Below are 21039 nucleotides of genomic sequence, written 5' to 3' on the forward strand. Positions count from 1 at the left end.
GGGGCCTGAACCATGAAAAACAGCCCCAGACCATTATTCCTCCTCCACCAAAGTTTACAGTTAGCACTTTGCATTTGAGCAGGTAGCATTCTCCTGGCATCCGCCAAACCCAGATTTGTCCGTCGGACTGCCAGATGGTGAAACGTGATTCATCACTCCAGAGAATGTGTTTCCACTGCTCCAGAGACCAATGGCGGCGAGCTTTACACCACTCCAGCTGACGCTTGGCATTGCATATGGTGATATTAGGCTTGTGTGCGACTGCTCGGCCATGGAAACCCCTTTCATGAAGCTCCCAACGAACAGTTCTTGTCCTGACGTTGCTTCCAGAGGCAGTTTGGAACTCGGTAGTGAGTGTTGCAACCAAGGACAGTAGAGTGTTACCCGCAACTCGCTTCAGCACTTGGCGGTTCCATTTTGTGAGCTTGTGTGGCCTACCACTTCGCGGCTGAGCCGTTGTTGCTCCTAGACGTTTCCACTTCACAATAACAGCACTTACAGTTGACCGGGGCAGCTCTAGTAGGGCAGAAATTTGATTAACTGACTAGTTGGGAAGGTGGCATCCTATGACTGTGCCACGTTGAAGGTCACTGAGCTCTTCATTAAGTCCATTCTTCTGCCAATGTTTGTCTATGGAGATTGCGTGGCTGTGTGCTCGATTTTATATACCTGTCAGCAACGGGTGTGGCTGAAATAGCCCCATCCACTAATTTGAAGGGGTGTCCACATACTTTTGTATATATAGTGGGAGTTTTGTAGAGTGTTTCTTTTTTTATGTAATGAAGAAAAAAATTGCATTATAAATAGGGCTTTACGTGATTACATTATTCCATTCATGTGAGTTGTCAATATTTGTACGTATCCTGTACTTTTTTTGGTGCATGTTTGCATCTGTTGTTAGCCTACTAATTATGTATGTACAGTATGTTCGTACGTACAGTACCAGTCAAAAGTTTGGACACACCTACTCATTCAAGGGTTTTTCTTTATTTAGAAAATGTTTACATTGTAGAATAACAGTGAAGCCATCAAAACGAATAAATAACACATATGGAATCATGTAGTAACCAAAAAAGTGTTAAACAAATCAAAACATATTTTATATTTAAGATTCTTCAAAGTAGCTACCCTTTGCCTTGATGACAGCTTTGTTCACTCTTGGCATTCTCTCAAACAGCTTCGCCTGGAATACCTTTCCAACAATCTTGAAGGAGTTCCCACATATGCTTAGACCTTGTTGGCTGCTTTCCCTTCACTCTGCATTCCAACTCATCCCAAACCATCTCAATTGGGTTGAGGTTGTGGGATTGTGCAGGCCAGGTCATCTGATGCAGCACTCCATCACACTCCTTCTTGGTCAAATAGCCCTTAAAACTTATTATGGCTGAGATCCGTTAAAGGGATCGACTTGACAACAGCCAGTGAAAGTGCAGGGCGCCAAATTCAAACAACAGAAATCTCATAATTAAAATTCCTCAAACATACAAGTATTTTACATAATTTTAAAGATAAACTTGTTGTAAATCCAGCTACAGTGTCCAATTTCAAAAAGGCTTTACGACGAAAGCACACCAAACGATTATGTTAGGTCAGTACCTAGTCACAGAAAAACACAGCCATTTTTCCAGCCACAAAAAGCAGAAATAGAGATAAAATTAAATACTAACCTTTGATGATCTTCATCAGATGACACTCATAGGACTTCATGTTACACAATACATGTATGTTTTGTTCGATAAAGTTCATATTTATATCCAAAAATCTTAGTTTACATTGGCGCGTTATGTTCAGTAATGTTTTGCCTCCAAAACATCCAGTGATTTTGCAGAGAACATTGATAAAAGATACAAGTGTTTTACATGGAACTTTAGATAAACTTCTCCTTAATACAACCGCTGTGTCAGATTTTAAAAAAACTTTACGGAAAAAGCATTACCATGCTATAATCTGAGTACAGCGCTCAGAGCCCAAACAAGCCATACAGATATCCGCCATGTTGTGGAGTCAACAGAAGTCAGAAATAGTATTATAAATATTCACTTACCTTTGATGATCTTCATCAGAATGCACTCCCAGGAATCCCAGTTCCACAGAGAAATGTTTGTTTTGTTCGATAACATCCATAATTTATGTCCAAATACCTCCTTTTTGTTCGCGCGTTTAGTTCCAAAATCCAAATTGATGACGCGCAGGTCAGACGAAAAGTCAAAAAATTCCATTACAGTTCATAGAAACATGTCAAACGAAGTATAGAATCAATCTTTAGGATGTTTTTAACAGAAATTTTCAATAATGTTTCAACCGGAGAATTCCTTCAGAAATGCGATGGAACGCAGGTCGCTCTCACGGGAGCGCCAGTGATCAGCTCATGCCAGACACCTGACTCAAAGAGCTCTCCTTCCCTCATTCTTCACAGTAGAAGCATCAAACAAGGTTCTAAAGACTGTTGACATCTAGTGGAAGCCTTAGGAAGTGCAATATGACCCCAAAGACACTGTATATTGGATAGGCAAACCTACAAACCTCAGATTTCCCACTTCCGGGTTGGATTTTTTCTCATGTTTTTGCCAGCCATGTCAGTTCTGTTATACTCACAGACATCATTCAAACAGTTTTAGAAACTTCCGAGTTTTTTCTACCCAAATCTACTAATAATATGCATATCTTAGCTTCTGGGACTGAGTAGCAGGCAGTTTACTCTGGGCACCTTATTCATCCAAGCTACTAAATACTGCCCCCAGCCATAAGAAGTTAAACAGCCTGGAGGTGTGTTGGGTCATTGTCCTGTTGAAAAACAAATGGTTGTCCCACTAAGCGCAAACCAGATGGGATGGCATATTACTGCAGAATGCTGTGGTAGCCATGGTGGTTAAGTGTGCCTTGAATTCAAAATAAATCACAGACAGTGTCACCAGCAAAGCACCTCTACACTATCACACCTCCTCCTCCATGCTTCACGGTGGGAACCACACATGCGGATATCATCCGTTCACCTACTCTGCGTCTCACAAAGACACGGCGGTTGGAACCAAAAATCTCACATTTGGACTCATCAGAGCGAAAGGACAGATTTCCACCGGTCTAATGTCCATTGCTCGTGTTTCTTGGCCTAAGCACATCTCTTCTTCTTATTGGTGTCCTTTTAGTAGTGGTTTCTTTGCAGCAATTCTACCATGAAGGCCTGATTCACGCAGTCCCCTCTGAACAGTTGATGTTGAGATGTGTCTGTTACTTGAACTCTGTGAAGCATTTATTTGGGCTGCAATTTCTGAGGCTGGTAACTCTAATGAACTTATCCTCTGCAGCAGAGATAACTCTGGGTCTTCCTTTCCTGTGCCGGTCCTCATGAGAGCCAGTTTCATTATAGCGCTTCATGGTTTTTGCGACTGCACTTGAAGAAACTTTCAAAGATCTTGAAATTTTCAGCATTGACTGACCTTTTTGTCTTAAAGTAATGATGGATTGTTGTTTCTCTTTGCTTATTTGAGCTGTTCTTGCCATAGTATGGACTTGGTCTTTTACCAAATAGGGCTATCTTCTGTATACCACCCCTACCTTGTCACAACACAACTGATTGGCTAAAACACATTAAGAAGGAAAGAAATTCCACAAATTAACAAGGCACACCTGTTAATTGAAATGCATTCCAGGTGACTACCTCATGAAACTGGTTGAGAAAATGCAGCGTGTGCAAAGCTGTCATCAAGGCAAAGGACGGCTACTTTAAAGAATCTAAAATATATTTTGATTGTTTTGACACTTTTTTGGTTACTACATGATTCCATATGTGTTATTTCATAGTTTTGATGTCTTCACTATTATTCTACAATGTAGAAAATCATAAAACTGGTACTGGTACTGGACTGGTACTGTATGTGTACAGTAACATGCTGCATCCCCTCTCCTTCCCAGGCGAGCGGTGTGAGTGGGACAGGCGTCAGGGCCGCTGTGTCCCGGGGGTGTGTAGGAATGGGGGGACGTGCAGGGAGCTGTCTGGAGGGGGGTTCCGCTGTGAGTGCCCCGCAGGAGGGTACGAGCGGCCCTACTGCGCTGTCACTGCACGCTCCTTCCCCCCCAAATCATTTATCATGTTCCGAGGCCTCCGCCAGAGATTCCACCTCTCCATTTTTCTCACGTGAGTACTGACTTTCTTTTTCTTTTTGTCTTTATTTTCTCTCTCACTCTCTCTTTTTCTCTCTTTCTCTCTCTCGCTCTCTCTTTCAATCTTTCTTTTTAGACCCTTTCTCAATTTCCTGCTCTTTCTTTCATGTGTCATGTCATTTATTTTTTATATTTTACCCTCTATCCTGTTCTCTTTGTCCCCTCCCCCACTCCTAGAGGCCCAACTTGGGACCTGGTGTGGCCCCTTGGTGTGTTCTGATTGGTCAGACGTGATTGCTAGGGTGAAGTGGTCACACATGTGATCTCAGGTCTAACTAAATCCCGTGACTCAGAGGTACATTAGCTTTAAGACACATGACGTGATCCGTCCCAGCCTCTCTCAGCAGGCATAGATCTTTTATTTATTATATACCACAATGTCCTATATACTCATGTACACTTGCATTAGAGATTTGCAGTGAACCCTACAGCTTATCCTGTACTATGTACAGAGCATCTCCTGTACCGTGTGTGTGATGGTGGGGTTACTCACAGCGCTCTAACATGGTTGTGGGTTGTATTACAGTTTTGCCACTCTGGAGAACAGTGGCCTCCTCTTCTACAACGGACGCTTCAATGAGAAACACGACTTCCTGACTCTGGAGATCCTAGAGGGACAGGTGGTGCTCAAGTACTCCACAGGTATGTGTCGATCTGTATCTGTATGTGTATGGCTTTGTAGGTGTGCCCCGCCTATACAATGGTAGGCAAAACCCTGGTTTTGAGTGTGACCTCTGACCTGTCTGTCCCCAGGTGAATTGTCCACTCAGGTGAGCCCCTTTCTACCTGGGGGCGTGGCCGATGGAAACTGGCACACTGTCCACATCCACTACTACAACAAGGCGAGTCCCTGTGTGTGTGTGTGTGTGTGTGTAACCCTTAATATCTGCACATACCATGCATTTGTTCGAATTTTCTCCCCTTCTACATTTTTCTCAGCCCTCGCACAGTGTGAGTACGGTATGGCTGTGTGTACAGGTTTGTCTTTCACTCTCTGTGAGTGTGGCTGTGAGTTCCCCTGCCCTCTTAGCCCATTTGCAGTGTCAGTGTTTCTTTCTATGTCACATATTCTTCCCTCTCTCTGATAGTCCACTGTGTGTGTACTGCATTTTACTCTCTGTCTTTGTAGCAGCACAAGCAGCAAGAGTACAGCAAGGTGTTTTGGTGTATTCTGTGTGTTCTGTGTGTGTACTGTTTGTATGTGTGTGTGTGTGTGTGTTAAATTTGACTGTCCCTGTGTCTGCCCCAGCCCAAGCGCAGTGTGAGTGGGGAGGCCCAGGGTCCATCTGATGAGAAGGTGGCGGTGGTCAGCGTGGACGACTGTGACACAGCAGTGTCGCTACGCTTCGGAACGCAGCTCGGCAACTACAGCTGTGCTGCTCAGGGCAAACAGACCAGCTCCAAGAAGTAAGTCTCTCCATCTCTCCATCTCTCTATCTCTCACACACACACACACACACACACACACACACACACACACACACACACACACACACACACACACACACACACACACACACACACACACACACACACACACACACACACACACACACACGTGCACGTCACGTGCACGTCAGTGTCAGGGTTAAACCCTCAGCATTGCCACTTAAGCCTGGCAATGTTGTCTGGACTTGACAAGTCACTCACCACTGCTGCTGTGGTCTGTAAGCGCTGAGGAAAGTACAAGGGCAAAGGACAAGGACAACATCTACTAGTGTTGTGCTCCTCTCTTCCATCCTCCTTCTCTCTCTATCCCTCTGCCTTGTCTCCCTCTGCCTTCTCTCTCTATCCCTCTGCCTTGTCTCCCTCTGCCTTCTCTCTCTATCCCTCTGCCTTGTCTCCCTCTGCCTTCTCTCTCTATCCCTCTGCCTTGTCTCCCTCTGCCTTCTCTCTCTATCCCTCTGCCTTGTCTCCCTCTGCCTTCTCTCTCTATCCCTCTGCCTTGTCTCCCTCTGCCTTCTCTCTCTATCCCTCTGCCTTGTCTCCCTCTGCCTTCTCTCTCTATCCCTCTGCCTTCTCTCCCTCTGCCTTCTCTCTCTATCCCGCTGCCTTCTCTCTCTATCCCTCTGCCTTCTCTCTCTATCCCTCTACCTTCTCTCTCTATCCCTCTGCCTTCTCTCTCTATCCCTCTACCTTCTCTCTCTATCCCTCTGCTTTCTCTCTCTCTCCCTCTCTCTCCGCCCTTCTCAGATCTCTGGATCTCACCGGTCCCTTGTTTTTGGGCGGAGTGCCCAACATGCCTGATCATTTCCCGTTTCACACCCGGGAGTTTATTGGCTGTATGAAAGACCTCCACATCGACAACAGACCTTTGGACCTGGCGGGATACATCGCTAACAATGGAACCCTACCTGGTCTGTATAGCATACTCACAGATACAAGTGGGAACTCAGATACTTTACTGGGGGTAAAAATCCAGTTGGAACTTCCACTCACTCACCACCAAATATGGTGATGAGAGGAAGTACAGTGGCCAGCAAATGGAGAAGATGGAGCGAGATGAAACTGGGCTGACGTTCTACATATTTTCTCATCTATGAAAAATTCAATCTCAATACAGTTTTCTGTTCCCAAAAGTATAATATTTTGTGAACACAGTGCACAGGTTTTGTAGACTTGACACAAAGCATCTTTAGCATACCTGTCTGTGTTTGTGTTGTCAATAGAAACCACTAACCGCTAAGTTGATTGAGTTTGTTAACACAGATGTAATGATTTTCTCTGGTTCTGATAGGATGTAGTGCCAAGCTGCCCTTCTGTAACTCCGACCCATGTCAGAACGGAGGAACGTGTCGTGTCAGCTGGGAGACCTTCTCATGTGACTGCCCCCTAGGGTTTGGAGGGAAGGACTGCAGCCATGGTAAGATAAGCACTGACATACCTGTCCAGTAAACATAGGCTTTTCTCACTCCTTTATAAACGGACGTATACACACACCTCATACTAACCTCACTGACCTCTTCTCCCTGCCCCCCTACAGTGATGCCCCACCCACATCGTTTCCTGGGAAACAGTGCCCTCTGGTGGGACCTGAAGAATGACGTGACCATCTCCACACCTTGGTACCTGGGCCTGGTGTTTAGGACGCGGGCCAGGGAGGGCACCCTGCTGCAGGCACAGGCCGGACAGTACACCAGCCTGGTCTTCCAGGTCTGTACACACATACATCTACACTTACCTGTGCTACCTAACCTGCACTAGTTTATCTGTGTCTATATGTCCGTCTGTCTTTGGAAATGTGTCCATTTATGTTGGACTAATAGCAACTTACAGGGGGATTCCAAACCATATTTGTGTGGATTACTCTGTGGATTATTTACACGTGTCTCTGTTGCAGCTGGTGAGTGGTCAGCTGGTGTTCTCGGTGACCAAGGGGTCGACGCTGCCGGTGCGTCTGCGTCTGGACCAGGTGCAGGTGAGCGACGGGCGCTGGCACGACCTGCAGCTGGAGCTCCGAGACGTCCGCAGCGGGAGGGAGACGCGCTACGTGGCTACCGTCCGCCTCGACTTTGGCCTCTTCCAGGTGAGAGTCACAAATTGTCCATACACACTGATTTAAAGTCAGATTTGCGTTTCTTCCCTTAATTGATTAGGCTATGATTGTCGAGGCGTAAACTGATCCTAGATCTGTACCTAAAGGTGACTTTTACCCGGAGAGACACATTAAGGTCGTGACCAGAATGACCAGTGACCCACTAAACCCCCATATCACTCAGCAGTGCAGACGTCTCAATGCAAATCATAACCTCTAATTGGCCCTGTAATCCTGTAGGTTGTTAATCCCAATATCCAATCCTAAAGCCAGTGTAATGTCTGCCCACTGCTGGTGTTAAAACCTGTGTTTGTAAAAATTCACTCCAGCCATGTAGCACCACACACTGTCTTGTTATGCTCTTTCATGGTCTCTCCTGTATCCTTCTTGTTCACTTGCTTTCATTGAAATAGTTTTGTGTCTCTCACTCTTTCTCTCCCTAAACCTGTCTAACCCTTTCTATCTATTCTGTTCTGTTCTTTCACATATTCACTCTTCCCCCTCTCTTTCTCTAACTCCATCTATTTGAATGCACTGAAGTCATTCCGAATAACAGCGTCTGTTAACTGGTTAAAATGACACATTTTTAAGTGTAATCTATTTAGTCTCTCTCTATTTCTTCCCTCTCTCTCTCAGGGCACAGTGATAGTGGGGAATGAGATCCATGGGCTGAAAGTGAAACACCTCCATGTGGGCGGAGTCCTGGGCTTGGGGGAGGTGCAGAACGGGATACGGGGCTGCATCCAGGTAAGGGTTCGATCACAATGGCAACTGTATCTTAACCGATGCCCATAATTCTTTCTGGGACTCTTATAGACTTTGTGTGTCAGCATGTACAGTCGTGGCCAAAAGTTTTGAGAATGACACAAATATAAATTTTCACAAAGTCTGCTGCCTCAGTTTGTATGATGGCAATTTGCATATACTCCAGAATCTTATGAAGAGTGATCCGATGAATTGCAATTAATTGCAAAGTCCCTCTTTGCCATGCAAATGAACTGAATCCCCCAAAAACATTTCCACTGCATTTCAGCCCTGCCACAAAAGGACCATCTGACATCATGTCAGTGATTCTCTCGTTAACACAGATGTGAGTGTTGACGAGGACAAGGCTGGAGATCACTCTGTCATGCTGATTGAGTTCGAATAACAGACTGGAAGGTTCAAAAGGAGGGTGGTGCTTGGAATCATTGTTCTTCCTCAGTCAATCATGGTTACCTGCAAGGAAACACGTGCCGTCATCATTGTTTTGCACAAAAAGGGCTTCACAGGTAAGGATATTGCTGCCAGTAAGATTGCACCTAAATCAACCATTTATCGGATCATCAAGAACTTCAAGGAGAGCGGTTCAATTGTTGTGAAGAAGGTTTCAGGGCACCCAAGAAAGTCCAGCAAGCGCCAGGACCGTCTCCTAAAGTTGATTCAGCTGTGGGATCGGGGCACCACCAGTACAGAGCTTGCTCAGGAATGGCAGCAGGCAGGTGTGAGTTTGAGGATGGCCTGGTGTCAAGAAGGGCAGCAAATAAGCCAATTCTCTCCAGGAAAAACATCAGGGACAGACTGATATTCTGCAAAAGGTACAGGGATTGGACTGCTGAGGACTGGGGTAAAGTCATTTTCTCTGATGAATCCCCTTTCCGATTGTTTGGGGAATCCGGAAAAAAGCTTGTCCGGAGAAGACAAGGTGAGCGCTACCATCAGTCCTGTGTCATGCCAACAGTAAAGCATCCTGAGACCATTCATGTGTGGGGTTGCTTCTCAGCCAAGGGAGTGGGCTCACTCACAATTTTTCCTAAGAACACAGCCATGAATTAAGAATGGTACCAACACATCCTCTGAGAGCAACTTCTCCCAACCATCCAGGAACAGTTTGGTGACGAACAATGCCTTTTCCAGCATGATGGAGCACCTTGCCATAAGGCAAAAGTGATAACTAAGTAGCTCGGGGAACAAAACATCAATATTTTGGGTACATGGCCAGGAAACTCCCCAGACCTTAATCCCATTGAGAACTTGTGGTCAATCCTCAAGAGGTGGGTGGACAAACAAAAAACCCACAAATTCTGACAAACTCCAAGCATTGATTATGCAAGAATGGGCTGCCATCAGTCAGGATGTGGCCCAGAAGTTAATTGACAGCATGCCAGGGAGGATTGCAGAGGTCTTGAAAAAGAAGGGTCAACACTGAAAATATTGACTCTTTGCATCAACTTCATGTAATTGTCAATAAAAGCCTTTGACACTTATGAAATGCTTGTATTTATACTTCAGTATTCCATAGTAACATCTGACAAAAATATCTAAAGACACTGAAGCAGCAAAGTTTGTGGAAATTAATATGTGTCATTCTCAAAACTTTTGGCCACGACTGTATGCTATGTATGGTATATTCGTCTGTGTATGGTATATTGGTCTATGTATGGTATATTGGTCTATGTTCTTATGAGACTGTATTTGACACCTATTTCGTCTATGTTTTAGGGGGTTCGTTTGGGGGTGCGACCAGATGCCACGCCCCTGCCCCGCCCCTCCAGGGCTGTCAAAGTGGAGACGGGCTGTAGCGTTGGCAACCCCTGTGTCTCTTCCTCCTGCCCGCCCCACAGCCGCTGTTGTGACAATTGGGAACGCCACACCTGTCTGTGCGAACCAGGTAAGATACTGCAAGACAGAGAATATGTATTTGTGTGTTTGTGAGTCAGCAGATGTGTGTGTGTGTATATGTGCAGGCATTTAGCATTTGCAAAAAGACCTATGTTTATTTCTCTGTTGGCAAATTATACAAAACTATCAGGTGAGGTGACTATAAAGAGAAAGAAAGTTTGAGAGGTGTGATGGAGAAAGAGTGAAAAAAGAAGGAGAGAGGAAGCGGTGAGCACCGCGGGGGGAGGAGAGGAAATACAGAGGCTGACATCCCTTCAGCACCATCTACAACAAACACCTCTCCCTATTAGCATAGTGTAGCAGCGCTTCATTACCACGGTGTTGGCTTTCATCAGCACAATGAGCATTACAGTACATATGGAGCTGGCCAATGAGCGTCAGGAGGAGACCAATCAAAGTTTCATAACGCCACTCGGAAGTGCTCTGAATAATTCCCTCTCATCTTTGGCTGTGAGTACTCCAGTGCTGAATTAGCTTCAGGGCTTTCTCACGCACGAGAGAGTTACAGCTCTGTTCACACACTATATACTATACAGGCACACATACTGTACATACACATAGGGCACCGCACGACAGGGCACTGACATGAGGACATCTGCTGTCAGTGTGGGGCTGTATTTGTTTGTGTTCGCCTGTTTGCTTTTTAGCATGCACAGGATAATTAGCTGCAATGAAAATGAAATAGGGATAGTTCTGATAGATTTCAGTTGAATCGACCCAGAGCTCGCAGTCGGCGTTCCAATTTATCCCAAAAGTGAACGATGGGGTTAAGGTCAGGGCTCTGTGCAGGCCAGTCAAGTTCTTCCACACCGATATCAACAAACCATTTCTGTATGGACCTCGCTTTATGCACGGGGGAATTGTCATGCTGAAACAGGAAAGGGCCTTCACCAAACTGTTGCCACAAAGTTGGAAGCATAGATTTGTCTAGAATGTAATTGTATTCTGTAGCATTAAGATTTCCCTCCACTGGAATTAAGGGGCCTAGCCTGAACCATGAAAAACAGCCCCAGACCATTATTCCTCCTCCACCAAACTTTACAGTTGGCATTCCGGCAGGTAGCATTCTCCTGGCATGCGCCAACCCCAGATTCATCCGTCACTGCCAGATGGTGATTTGTGATTCATCACTCCAGAGAACGCGTTTCCACTGCTCCACAGTCCAATAGCGGCGAGCTTTACACCACTCCAACCGACTCTTGGCATTGCGCATGGTGATCTTAGGCTTGTGTGCTGCTGCTCGGACATGGAAACCCATTTCGTGACGAACAGTTCTTGTGCTGACATTGCTTCCAGAAACAGATTGAAACTCAGTAGTGAGTGTTGGACAGACAATTTTTAAAGGCTACACACTTCAGCACTCGGCGGTCCAGTTCTGTGAGCTTGTGTGGCCTACCACTTTGCGGCTGAGCCGTTGTTGCTCCAAGACGTTTCCACTTCACAATAACAGCACTTACAGTTGACCAGGGCAGCTCTAGCAGGGCAGAAATTTGATGAACTGACTTGTTGGAAAGGTGGCATCCTGTGACGGTGCCACGTTGAAAGTCACTGAGCTCTTCAGTAAGGCCATTCTACTGGCAATGTGTGTCTATTGAGATTTTATGATTGCGTGCTCGATTTTACACACCTTGTAGCTGAAATAACCAAATCCACTAATTTGGAGGGGTGTGCACATACTTTTGTATATATAGTGTATGTTAATTTCCCAACATGCAGCTTGCCACGGCAAGGATGGTGTCATTGTGTGCATTTGTATGCAGTCAAGGCCAACATCTCTGTCTTTGTCAGTTTCCATGGTGAGGGCTATTATGTGTAGGAATCTATAGTGACATATATCCTTATATTGTGAATGCAAGGACACATTTAATAGGTGCAGGATCCTTTGTGAGGGACTTTTGTAAGAGCTGTTCACAGAAAGAGGTTCACAGCACTCACCTGGTTCTATAGGGAGATTATTTTAAACTCGGTTCGCTAAAGAAAACTATGTGAGAAGAATTCAACATGAAGCTTTGTTTTTTCTGATGAAAACGGTGTTTGTGGTTAGAGCTCTAGGAGGCTGTAGTTTTATATGGATTTCTTTGATACACAAATATCGTATGTGTGTGGACAGTAGGGCTCTATGGTGTTATGCCTAGGTTTTTATAGTGACTGAGGGCTATGTTATAGGCACTTCGCTTTTTAATAAAAGGCCATTTCCAATTGAGCCAACATTTGCAGCATTTACCATGAATTGGTTCTCCACAAACACATTGCCTTTAAAAGCCGCAATTCCTAGAACCTGCGATAGGATTGAATAGCAGCCTATGTATCTTGTGTGAACAGCTCTATGCTAAAAGCGTTTTTGTGTGTAGTATGTATTAATGCACAAACAGTTGAAGTTGGAAGTTTACATACACCTTAGCCAAATACATTTAAACTCAGTTTTTCACAATTCCTGACATTTAATCCTAGTAAAAATTCCCTCTCTTCGGTCAGTTAGGATCACATTCCCAGTGGGTCAGAAGTTTACATACACTCAATTAGTATTTGGTAGCATTGCCTTTAAATTGTGTAACTTCGGTCAAACGTTTTGGTAGCCTTCCACAAGCTTCCTACAATAAGTTGGGTGAATTTTGGCCCATTCCTCCTGACAGAGCTGGTGTAACCGGGTCAGGTTTGTAGGCCTCCTTGTTCGCACACGCTTTTTCAATTCTGCCCACAAATTTTCTATAGGATTGAGGTCAGGGCTTTGTGATGGCCACTCCAATACATTGACTTTGTTGTCCTTAAGCCATTTTGCCACAACTTTGTCACAACTGGAAGTATGCTTGGGGTCATTGTCCATTTGGAAAACCTATTTGTGACCCAGCTTTAACTTCCTGACTGATGTCTTGAGATGTTGCTTCAATATATCCACATAGTTTTCCTTTCCTCAAGATGCCATCTATTTTGTGAAGTGCACCAGTTCCACCTGCTTCGAAGCACCCCCACAACATGATGCTGCCACCCCCAGGCTTCACGGTTGGGATGGTGTTCTTCGGCTTGCAAGCATCCCCCTTTTTCCTCCATAACATAATGATGGTCATTATGGCCAAACAGTTATATTTTTGTTTCATCAGACCAGAGGACATTTCTCCAAAAAGTACAATCTTTATCCCCATGTGCAGTTGCAAACCGTAGTCAGGCTTTTTTATGGCGGTTTTGGAGGAGTGGCTTCTTCCTTGCTGAGCGGCCTTTCAGGTTATGTCGATATAGGACTCTTTTTATTGTACTTTTGTACCTATTTCCTCCAGCATCTTAACAAGGTCCTTTGCTGTTGTTCTGGGATTGATTTGCACTTTTCGCACCGAATTACGTTCATCTCTAGGAGACAAAAAGCGTCTCCTTCCTGAGCGGTATGACGGCTGCGTGGTCCCATGGTGTTTATACTTGCATACTATTGTTTGTACAGATGAACGTAGTACCTTCAGGCATTTGGAAATTGCTCCCAAGGATGAACCAGACTTGTGGAGGTCTACAGTTTGTTTTCTGAGGTCTTGGCTGATTTCTTTTGATTTTCCCATGACGTCAAGCAAAGAGGCAAGGTAGGCCTTGCCTGTACCACAGGTACACCTCCAATTGACTCAAATGATGTCAATTAGCCTATCAGAAGCTTCTAAAGTCATGACATCATTTTCTGGAATTTTCCAAGCTGTTTAAAGGCACAGTCAACTTAGTGTATGTAAACTTCTGACCCACTGGAATTGTAATACAGTGAATTATAAGTGAAATAATCTGTCTGTAAACAATTGTTGGAAAAATGACTTGTGTCATGCACAAAGTAGATGTCCTAACCGACTTGCCAAAACTATATTTTGTTAACAAGAAATTTGTGGACTGGTTGAAAAACAACTTTTAATAACTCCAACCTAAGTGTATGTAAACTTCCGACTTCAACTGTATGTCCAAATCTTTGCTTTTGTTTTAGGTTTCAATGGACAGTTTTTTTTATTGGTAGTGGCTCGTAATCCGTGACCAGAACTTTTATTTCTGAAGCTCTGTATCGTTGAGTTTGCAAATTCTCTGGGAAATTGGAACTTCACTCATTTTCTCATGCCAAAACCAGATTAGATACACACCGGTAGTTAAATCAGAGTTAAATGCCTAAAAGATTATATTCGCAATGTCACTAAAGAAAAAACAAACAACCAAAACAGCAATAGCCACCACAATGTCGAAACATGATTTTGTCATAAGTTCAGTAACATTTGCTTGATTTTGCAGTCCCACGACATCGTGGTGCATCGACATTAGCATGCTAGCGACGCTAGTCAGCATGCTACATGATAATCAGCTATCGTTAGCTAGCTAGCGTTAGCTTCTTAGCTAACCAGCTCTAGTAGGTGTAAACCGATGCTGGCTATGTGGCTAGCTAGATGACCAGCAGTGGTGACAGTGAGGGCCCTAATGTGATTCAAGACTTTAATTTATAAGTACCATCGTGCAGAAATGGCAAAGAAAATACTGGTTGATGAGCTAACTAAGTCAGCTAACGTGATAGCTATGACATTTACCAGTGTGCATGCACAAATGCATGACGACACATTGTATCGAAGTCAAGAAGGAATGCAGAATGGACTGCCTCTCTGGAACTGGACTGCCTCATCTATCTAGCTAGATCAGGCTGCTCTCAGCCTGCAGCAGAGGGGTACAAAAATGCCAGTACACAAATGCATAGCTCATACAATTATATTTTGTTCTCGTCAATGACAATACATGTTGCAAAGTAAATACCTGCATCAAATATATATCACTGCATTCCACAATAGTGTGTAAAATCTCTAGTTGTTTTGTGTCCATAGGAAAGGGGACCCAACATCAAGCTTGTGAAGGGGCGATACACATTATGATAGCTTGTGACTGAGGATGAAAAACCCGGTGACCACTAGACGTCCTCCTATACCCAGATCAAATGCACTAGATTTTCATCAGTACTGTGTGATTCTATAGTTATCTTTATTTTTTATACTCAGCAGGTAGGGGCCTACGTACTTCAGATCATTTGTCTTCATGAATGGTTTCATGTAAGCTTGGTTGCACCTCCCATCTGTTTAGCTAGCACAGACTGGAATACGTTCTGGGATACTTTCGATGGCATTGGGGAGTACACCACATCAGTCACTGGCTTAATCAATAAGTGCATCGATGACGTCGTCCCTACAGTGACTGTACGTACATACCCCAACCAGAAGCCATGGATTACAGGCAACATCAGCACTGAGCTAAAGGGTAGAGTTGCCGCTTTCAAGGAGCGGGACTCTAACCCGGACGCTAATAAGAAATCCCGCTATGCCCTCCGACGAACCATCAAACAGGCAAAGCGTCAATACAGGACTGAGATTGAATCGTATTACACCGGCTCCGACCCTCGTCGGATGTGGCATGACTTGCAAACTATTACAGACTACAAAGGGACCACAGCCGCGAGCTGCCCAGCGACATGAGCCTACCGGATTAGCTAAATTACTTCTATGCTCGCTTCGAGGCAAGCAACACTGAAGCATGCATGAGAGCATCAGCTGTTCCGGACGACTGTGTAGGCACGCTCTCCGTAGCCGATGTGAGTTAGACCTTTAAACAGGTCAACAAGCTTCCTGCCATCCAGGACCTCTATACCAGGCGGTGTCAGAGGAAGGCCCTAAAAATTGTCAAAGACTCCAGCCACCCTAGTCATAGACTGTTTTCTCTGCTACCGCACGCCAAGCGGTACCGGAGCGCCAAGTCTAGGTCCAAAAGGCTTCTTAACAGCTTCTACCCCCAAGCCATAAGACTCCTGAACAGCTAATCAAGTGGCTACCCAGACTATTTGTTCCCCCCCTTTCTTTTCTGCTGCTGCTACTCTCTGTTTATTATCTATGCATAGTCACTTTAACTCTAACTACATGTACACATTACCTCAATTACCTCGACTAACCTGTGCCCCCACACATTGACTCTGTACCGGTATCCCCTGTATAAAGGCTCGCTACTGTTATTTTACTGCTGCTCTTTAATTATGTTATTTTTTACTTAATTTTCTTTAAACTGCATTGTTGGTGAAGGGCTTGTAAGTAAGCATTTCTCTGTAAGGTCTACACCTGTTGTATTCAGCGCATGTGACAAATAACATTTGATTTGATCTTAGTGTAAGAAGGCAGTTGATACAACAAAGGATGCAGTATTTACATTTCTCCTGGATTGCCATTTCTCATTTAGTTAGCCCCACCTCACCCCAGAAATGTGAGTCAGTTTTCTAATCAGTTTACAGAAAAAATACATAGATGTATGTGTTCCTAAGAGATCCATATGTGTTTTCCAAAATGTCCCAAATATGTTTATATACAAATCATATGCAATAGACATGTTACATCAGTGCAGCAAGCTAGTGGACTCTACATCAAGTACTGTTGAAATCAATTTGATTCTTGGGGATACGATGATACCTAGTGGTGATATGGTTGATTTCTCCCTAACCATCATTTTTATCTCCCCCTCGCTGTTCTGTTTGTTGTGATCTGGTAGGTCACTAAAAACTGTCTCCACTTCTTTCCTGTTCAAGAACTACGAGTCAAATGTCAGAGAAGTTGTTGACTAAATAGGCAACGTAGTGAGATATATTTTGTCGTATGCACTTTTTTATGCAATAGCAAGATAATTTGCGATGACACATCGAGCTAGATACTTTACAGTTTACAACATGCTCACTCATAGCTATGTTAATTTATGTGTATTGACTATGATTAACTACAGATAATAAAATATCATTGCAATGCATGAGAGCTGCATCTGTGTATGTGCCGGCACTTTTGCATACCATAGAACAGTCCGTCCTGGTTGTAATATTGACAGCACCAGAGGCGGTCTCTACCGTCTTTGACAACACTGGTCCTGCCATGCATGCAAAGCTAGCTAGCATCCTCTTTGATAACAGGTATACCTTGCTAGCTAACTTAGCTAGCTCATCAAACAGTATTTACTTTGTTTTTTCTGCACGATGGCACTTATTAGAGGCTTGAATATCATATGAACTTCACTGTCCCCACTGGTCATCTAGCTAGCCATGTAGCCAGCAGGGTTGCATCGATTTCCATTGGACTAGACTAGAGCTTGCTAGCTAGGTAGCTAATGCTGGCTAGCTAGCAAGCTAACACTAGTGTAAAAAATGTATGAAAAAGATATTAACGTAACCATTTAATTTTTTTACATTTCATATAAGGAAATAATTCAATTGAAATACATTCATTAGGCCTTAATCTATGGATTTGACATGACTGGGAATACAGATATGCATCTGTTAGTCACAGATACTGTACCTTAAAAAAAAGGGTAGGGGCGTGGATAAGAAAACCAGTCAGTATGTGTCCACCATCTGCCTCATACAGCGTGACACATCTCCTTCAAATATAATTGATCAGGCTGTTGACTGTGGAATGTTGTCCCACTCCTCTTCGATGGCCGTGTGAAGTTGCTGGATATTGGCAGGAATTGGAACACGCCGTTGTACACGTCGACCCAGAGCATCCCAAACATACTCAACGGGTAACATGTCTGGTGAGTGTACAGGCCATGGAAGTACTGGGACATTTTCAGCTTCCAGGAATTGTGTACAGATCGTTGCGACATGGGGCCTTGCATTTCATGCTGAAACATGAAGTGATGGAGGCAGATGAATGGCACGACAATGAGCCTCAGGACCTCGTCACAGTATCTCTGTGCATTCAAATTGTCATCGATAAAATTCAGTTGTGTTCGTTGTTTGTAGCTTATGCCTGCGCATACCATAACCCCACCGCCACCATGGAGCACTCTGTTCACAAACGTTGATATCAGCAAACCACTTGCCCACACAATGCCATACACACTGTTTGGCATCTGCCCGTTACAGTTGAGACCGGGATTAATCCGTGAAGAGCACACTTCTCCGGTGTGCCAGTGGCTGTCGAAGGTGAGCATTTGCCCACTGAAGTCGGTTACGATTCCGAACTGCAGTCAGGTCAAGACTCTGGTCTGAGATGTTTCTGACAGTTTGTGCAAAAAGTCTTAGGATGTGCAAACCCACAGTTTCATCAGGATGGCTGGTCTCAGACAATCCTGCAGGTGAAGAAGCCAGATGTGGAGGTCCTGGGCTGGTGTGCTTACACGTGGTCTGCGGTTGTGAGGCCAGTTGGACTTACTGCCAAATTCTTATGGTAGAGAAATTAACATTCAATTCACTGGCAACAGCTCTGGTGGACATTCCTGCAGTCTGCATGCCAATTGCACGCTCCCTCAAAACTTGAGACATCTGCATTGTGCTGTGTGACAAAAATTCACATTTTAGAGTGTCATTTTATTGTCCCCAGCTCAAGGTGCACCTGTGTAATGATCATGCTGTTTAATCATGTTCTTGATATGCCACACCTAACAGGTGGATGGGTTATCTTGGCAAAGGAGAAATGCTCACTAAAAGGGATGCAAACAAATTTGTGCACAATATTTGAGAGAAATAATATTTTTGTGAGTATGGAACATTTGAGAGAAATAATCTTTCTGTGAGTATGGGACATTGGAGATAAATAATCTGTTTGTTAGTATGGAATATTTGAGAGAAATAATATTTTTGTGAGTATGGAACATTTGAGAGAAATAATATTTTTGTGAGTATGGAACATTGGAGAGAAATAATATTTTTGTGAGTATGGAACATTGGAGAGAAATAATATTTTTGTGAGTATGGAACATTGGAGAGAAATAATATTTTTGTGAGTATGAAACATTGGAGAGAAATAATATTTTTGTGAGTATAGAACATTTCTGGGATATTTTATTTCAGCTGGTGAAACATGCATTTATATTTTTTTAGTATAGAACAGTGAGGGTTAGTTATAAAAACAACATTTTATAGCGTCGTAAGCATGCTAATGTTGATACACCATAGTCGTGGGTCCATAAAATCAAGCAAATGGTACTGAACTCATGTTTTGACATTGTAGTGGCTATTGCTGTTTTGGTAGTTGTTTTGCTTAGTGACATTGCGAATATAATCTTTTTGCCTTTTAACTCTTATTTAACTAGCTATGTATCTAAGTCCCAAATTCTCTTGAGATACTGTGAGAATTAGTGCACTCACAGATATGAAGCCTCAGAAATAAAAGATCCAGTCACGGATTAGGAGCCACTCCCTTTTTATATCAAATTGTGCACGTGTTGTAGGTTCCCATGGTAATGACTGTGTGCACGTGTTGTAGGTTCCCATGGTAATGACTGTGTGCACGTGTTGTAGGTTCCCATGGTAATGACTGTGTACTTGTGTTGTAGGTTCCCATGGTAATGACTGTGTGCACGTGTTGTAGGTTCCCATGGTAATGACTGTGTACTTGTGTTGTAGGTTCCCATGGTAATGACTGTGTGTGTGTTTTGTAGGTTTCTATGGTAATGACTGTGTACTTGTGTTGTAGGTTCCCATGGTAATGACTGTGTGTGTGTTTTGTAGGTTTCTATGGTAATGACTGTGTACTTGTGTTGTAGGTTCCCATGGTAATGACTGTGTACATGTGTTCTAGGTTCCCATGGTAATGACTGTGTGTGTGTTTTGTAGGTTCCCATGGTAATGACTGTGTACATGTGTTGTAGGTTCCCATGGTAATGACTGTGTGTGTGTTTTGTAGGTTTCTATGGTAATGACTGTGTACATGTGTTGTAGGTTCCCATGGTAATGACTGTGTGTGTGTTTTGTAGGTTTCTATGGTAATGACTGTGTACTTGTGTTGTAGGTTCCCATGGTAATGACTGTGTACATGTGTTCTAGGTTCCCATGGTAATGACTGTGTGTGTGTTTTGTAGGTTCCCATGGTAATGACTGTGTACATGTGTTGTAGGTTCCCATGGTAATGACTGTGTGTGTGTTTTGTAGGTTTCTATGGTAATGACTGTGTACATGTGTTGTAGGTTCCCATGGTAATGACTGTGTGTGTGTTTTGTAGGTTTCTATGGTAAGGGCTGTATAGAAGCGTGCCAGCTGAACCCGTGTGAAAATGATGCCAAGTGCCACAGGAAGCCCAGCTCATCACACGGATACATCTGTGACTGTGGAGACAACCACTATGGCCAGTACTGTCAGCACAGGTTAGTCTTTCAACTTTACATCTACTGTCGATCAACCATAGATCAAGTACCATGGGCAATACTGTCAGCACAGGTCAGTGTGTCAACTTTACATCAACTTCAAATACATGAACATTATTAACATACTGTCCATCTGTGACTAGGGAGACAGGTCATTAAACACTATAACTACAGATCAACTTCAGATGACTGAGTCCCAAATGTCTGTGTGTGTTTCTAATGTTAGTAACAGTACACCATAGCAGTGCCTGAGACTGGGGTGAGACAGCAGTGTTACAGTGCTCTGCTCTGTCTATCTGTCAATGTGGATTTTGTTGTCCTTGTTTTTCAGCAGATACAGTGGGGAGAACAAGTATTTGATACACTGCCGATTTTGCCGATTTTCCTACTTACAAAGCATGTAGAGGTCTGTAATTTTTATCATAGGTACACTTCAACTGTGAGAGACGGAATCTAAAACAAAAATCCCGAAAATCACATTGTATGATTTTTAAGTAATTAATTCGCATTTTATTGCATGACATAAGTATTTGATACATCAGAAAAGCAGAACTTAATATTTGGTACAGAATCCTTTGTTT

The 21039-nt window shown here is 43.7% G+C and overlaps 1 protein-coding gene across 1 annotated transcript in view; it reads left to right on the forward strand.

Annotated features, from left to right (window-relative positions):
• Positions 1-21039, forward strand: part of celsr3 (cadherin, EGF LAG seven-pass G-type receptor 3) — a 58064-nt gene that overhangs the window by 20267 nt on the left and 16758 nt on the right. Inside the window, exons 4-14 of the mRNA XM_071348467.1 lie at positions 3913-4135; positions 4688-4803; positions 4915-5003; positions 5411-5568; positions 6355-6518; positions 6899-7024; positions 7145-7314; positions 7502-7687; positions 8333-8443; positions 10178-10346; positions 20317-20458. Coding sequence (XP_071204568.1) covers positions 3913-4135; positions 4688-4803; positions 4915-5003; positions 5411-5568; positions 6355-6518; positions 6899-7024; positions 7145-7314; positions 7502-7687; positions 8333-8443; positions 10178-10346; positions 20317-20458 — 1654 coding nt within the window. The remainder of the gene's footprint in view (positions 1-3912; positions 4136-4687; positions 4804-4914; positions 5004-5410; positions 5569-6354; positions 6519-6898; positions 7025-7144; positions 7315-7501; positions 7688-8332; positions 8444-10177; positions 10347-20316; positions 20459-21039) is intronic.

Source organism: Salvelinus alpinus, chromosome 17, assembly GCF_045679555.1.
Source record: "Salvelinus alpinus chromosome 17, SLU_Salpinus.1, whole genome shotgun sequence".
Lineage (NCBI taxonomy): Eukaryota > Metazoa > Chordata > Actinopteri > Salmoniformes > Salmonidae > Salvelinus > Salvelinus alpinus.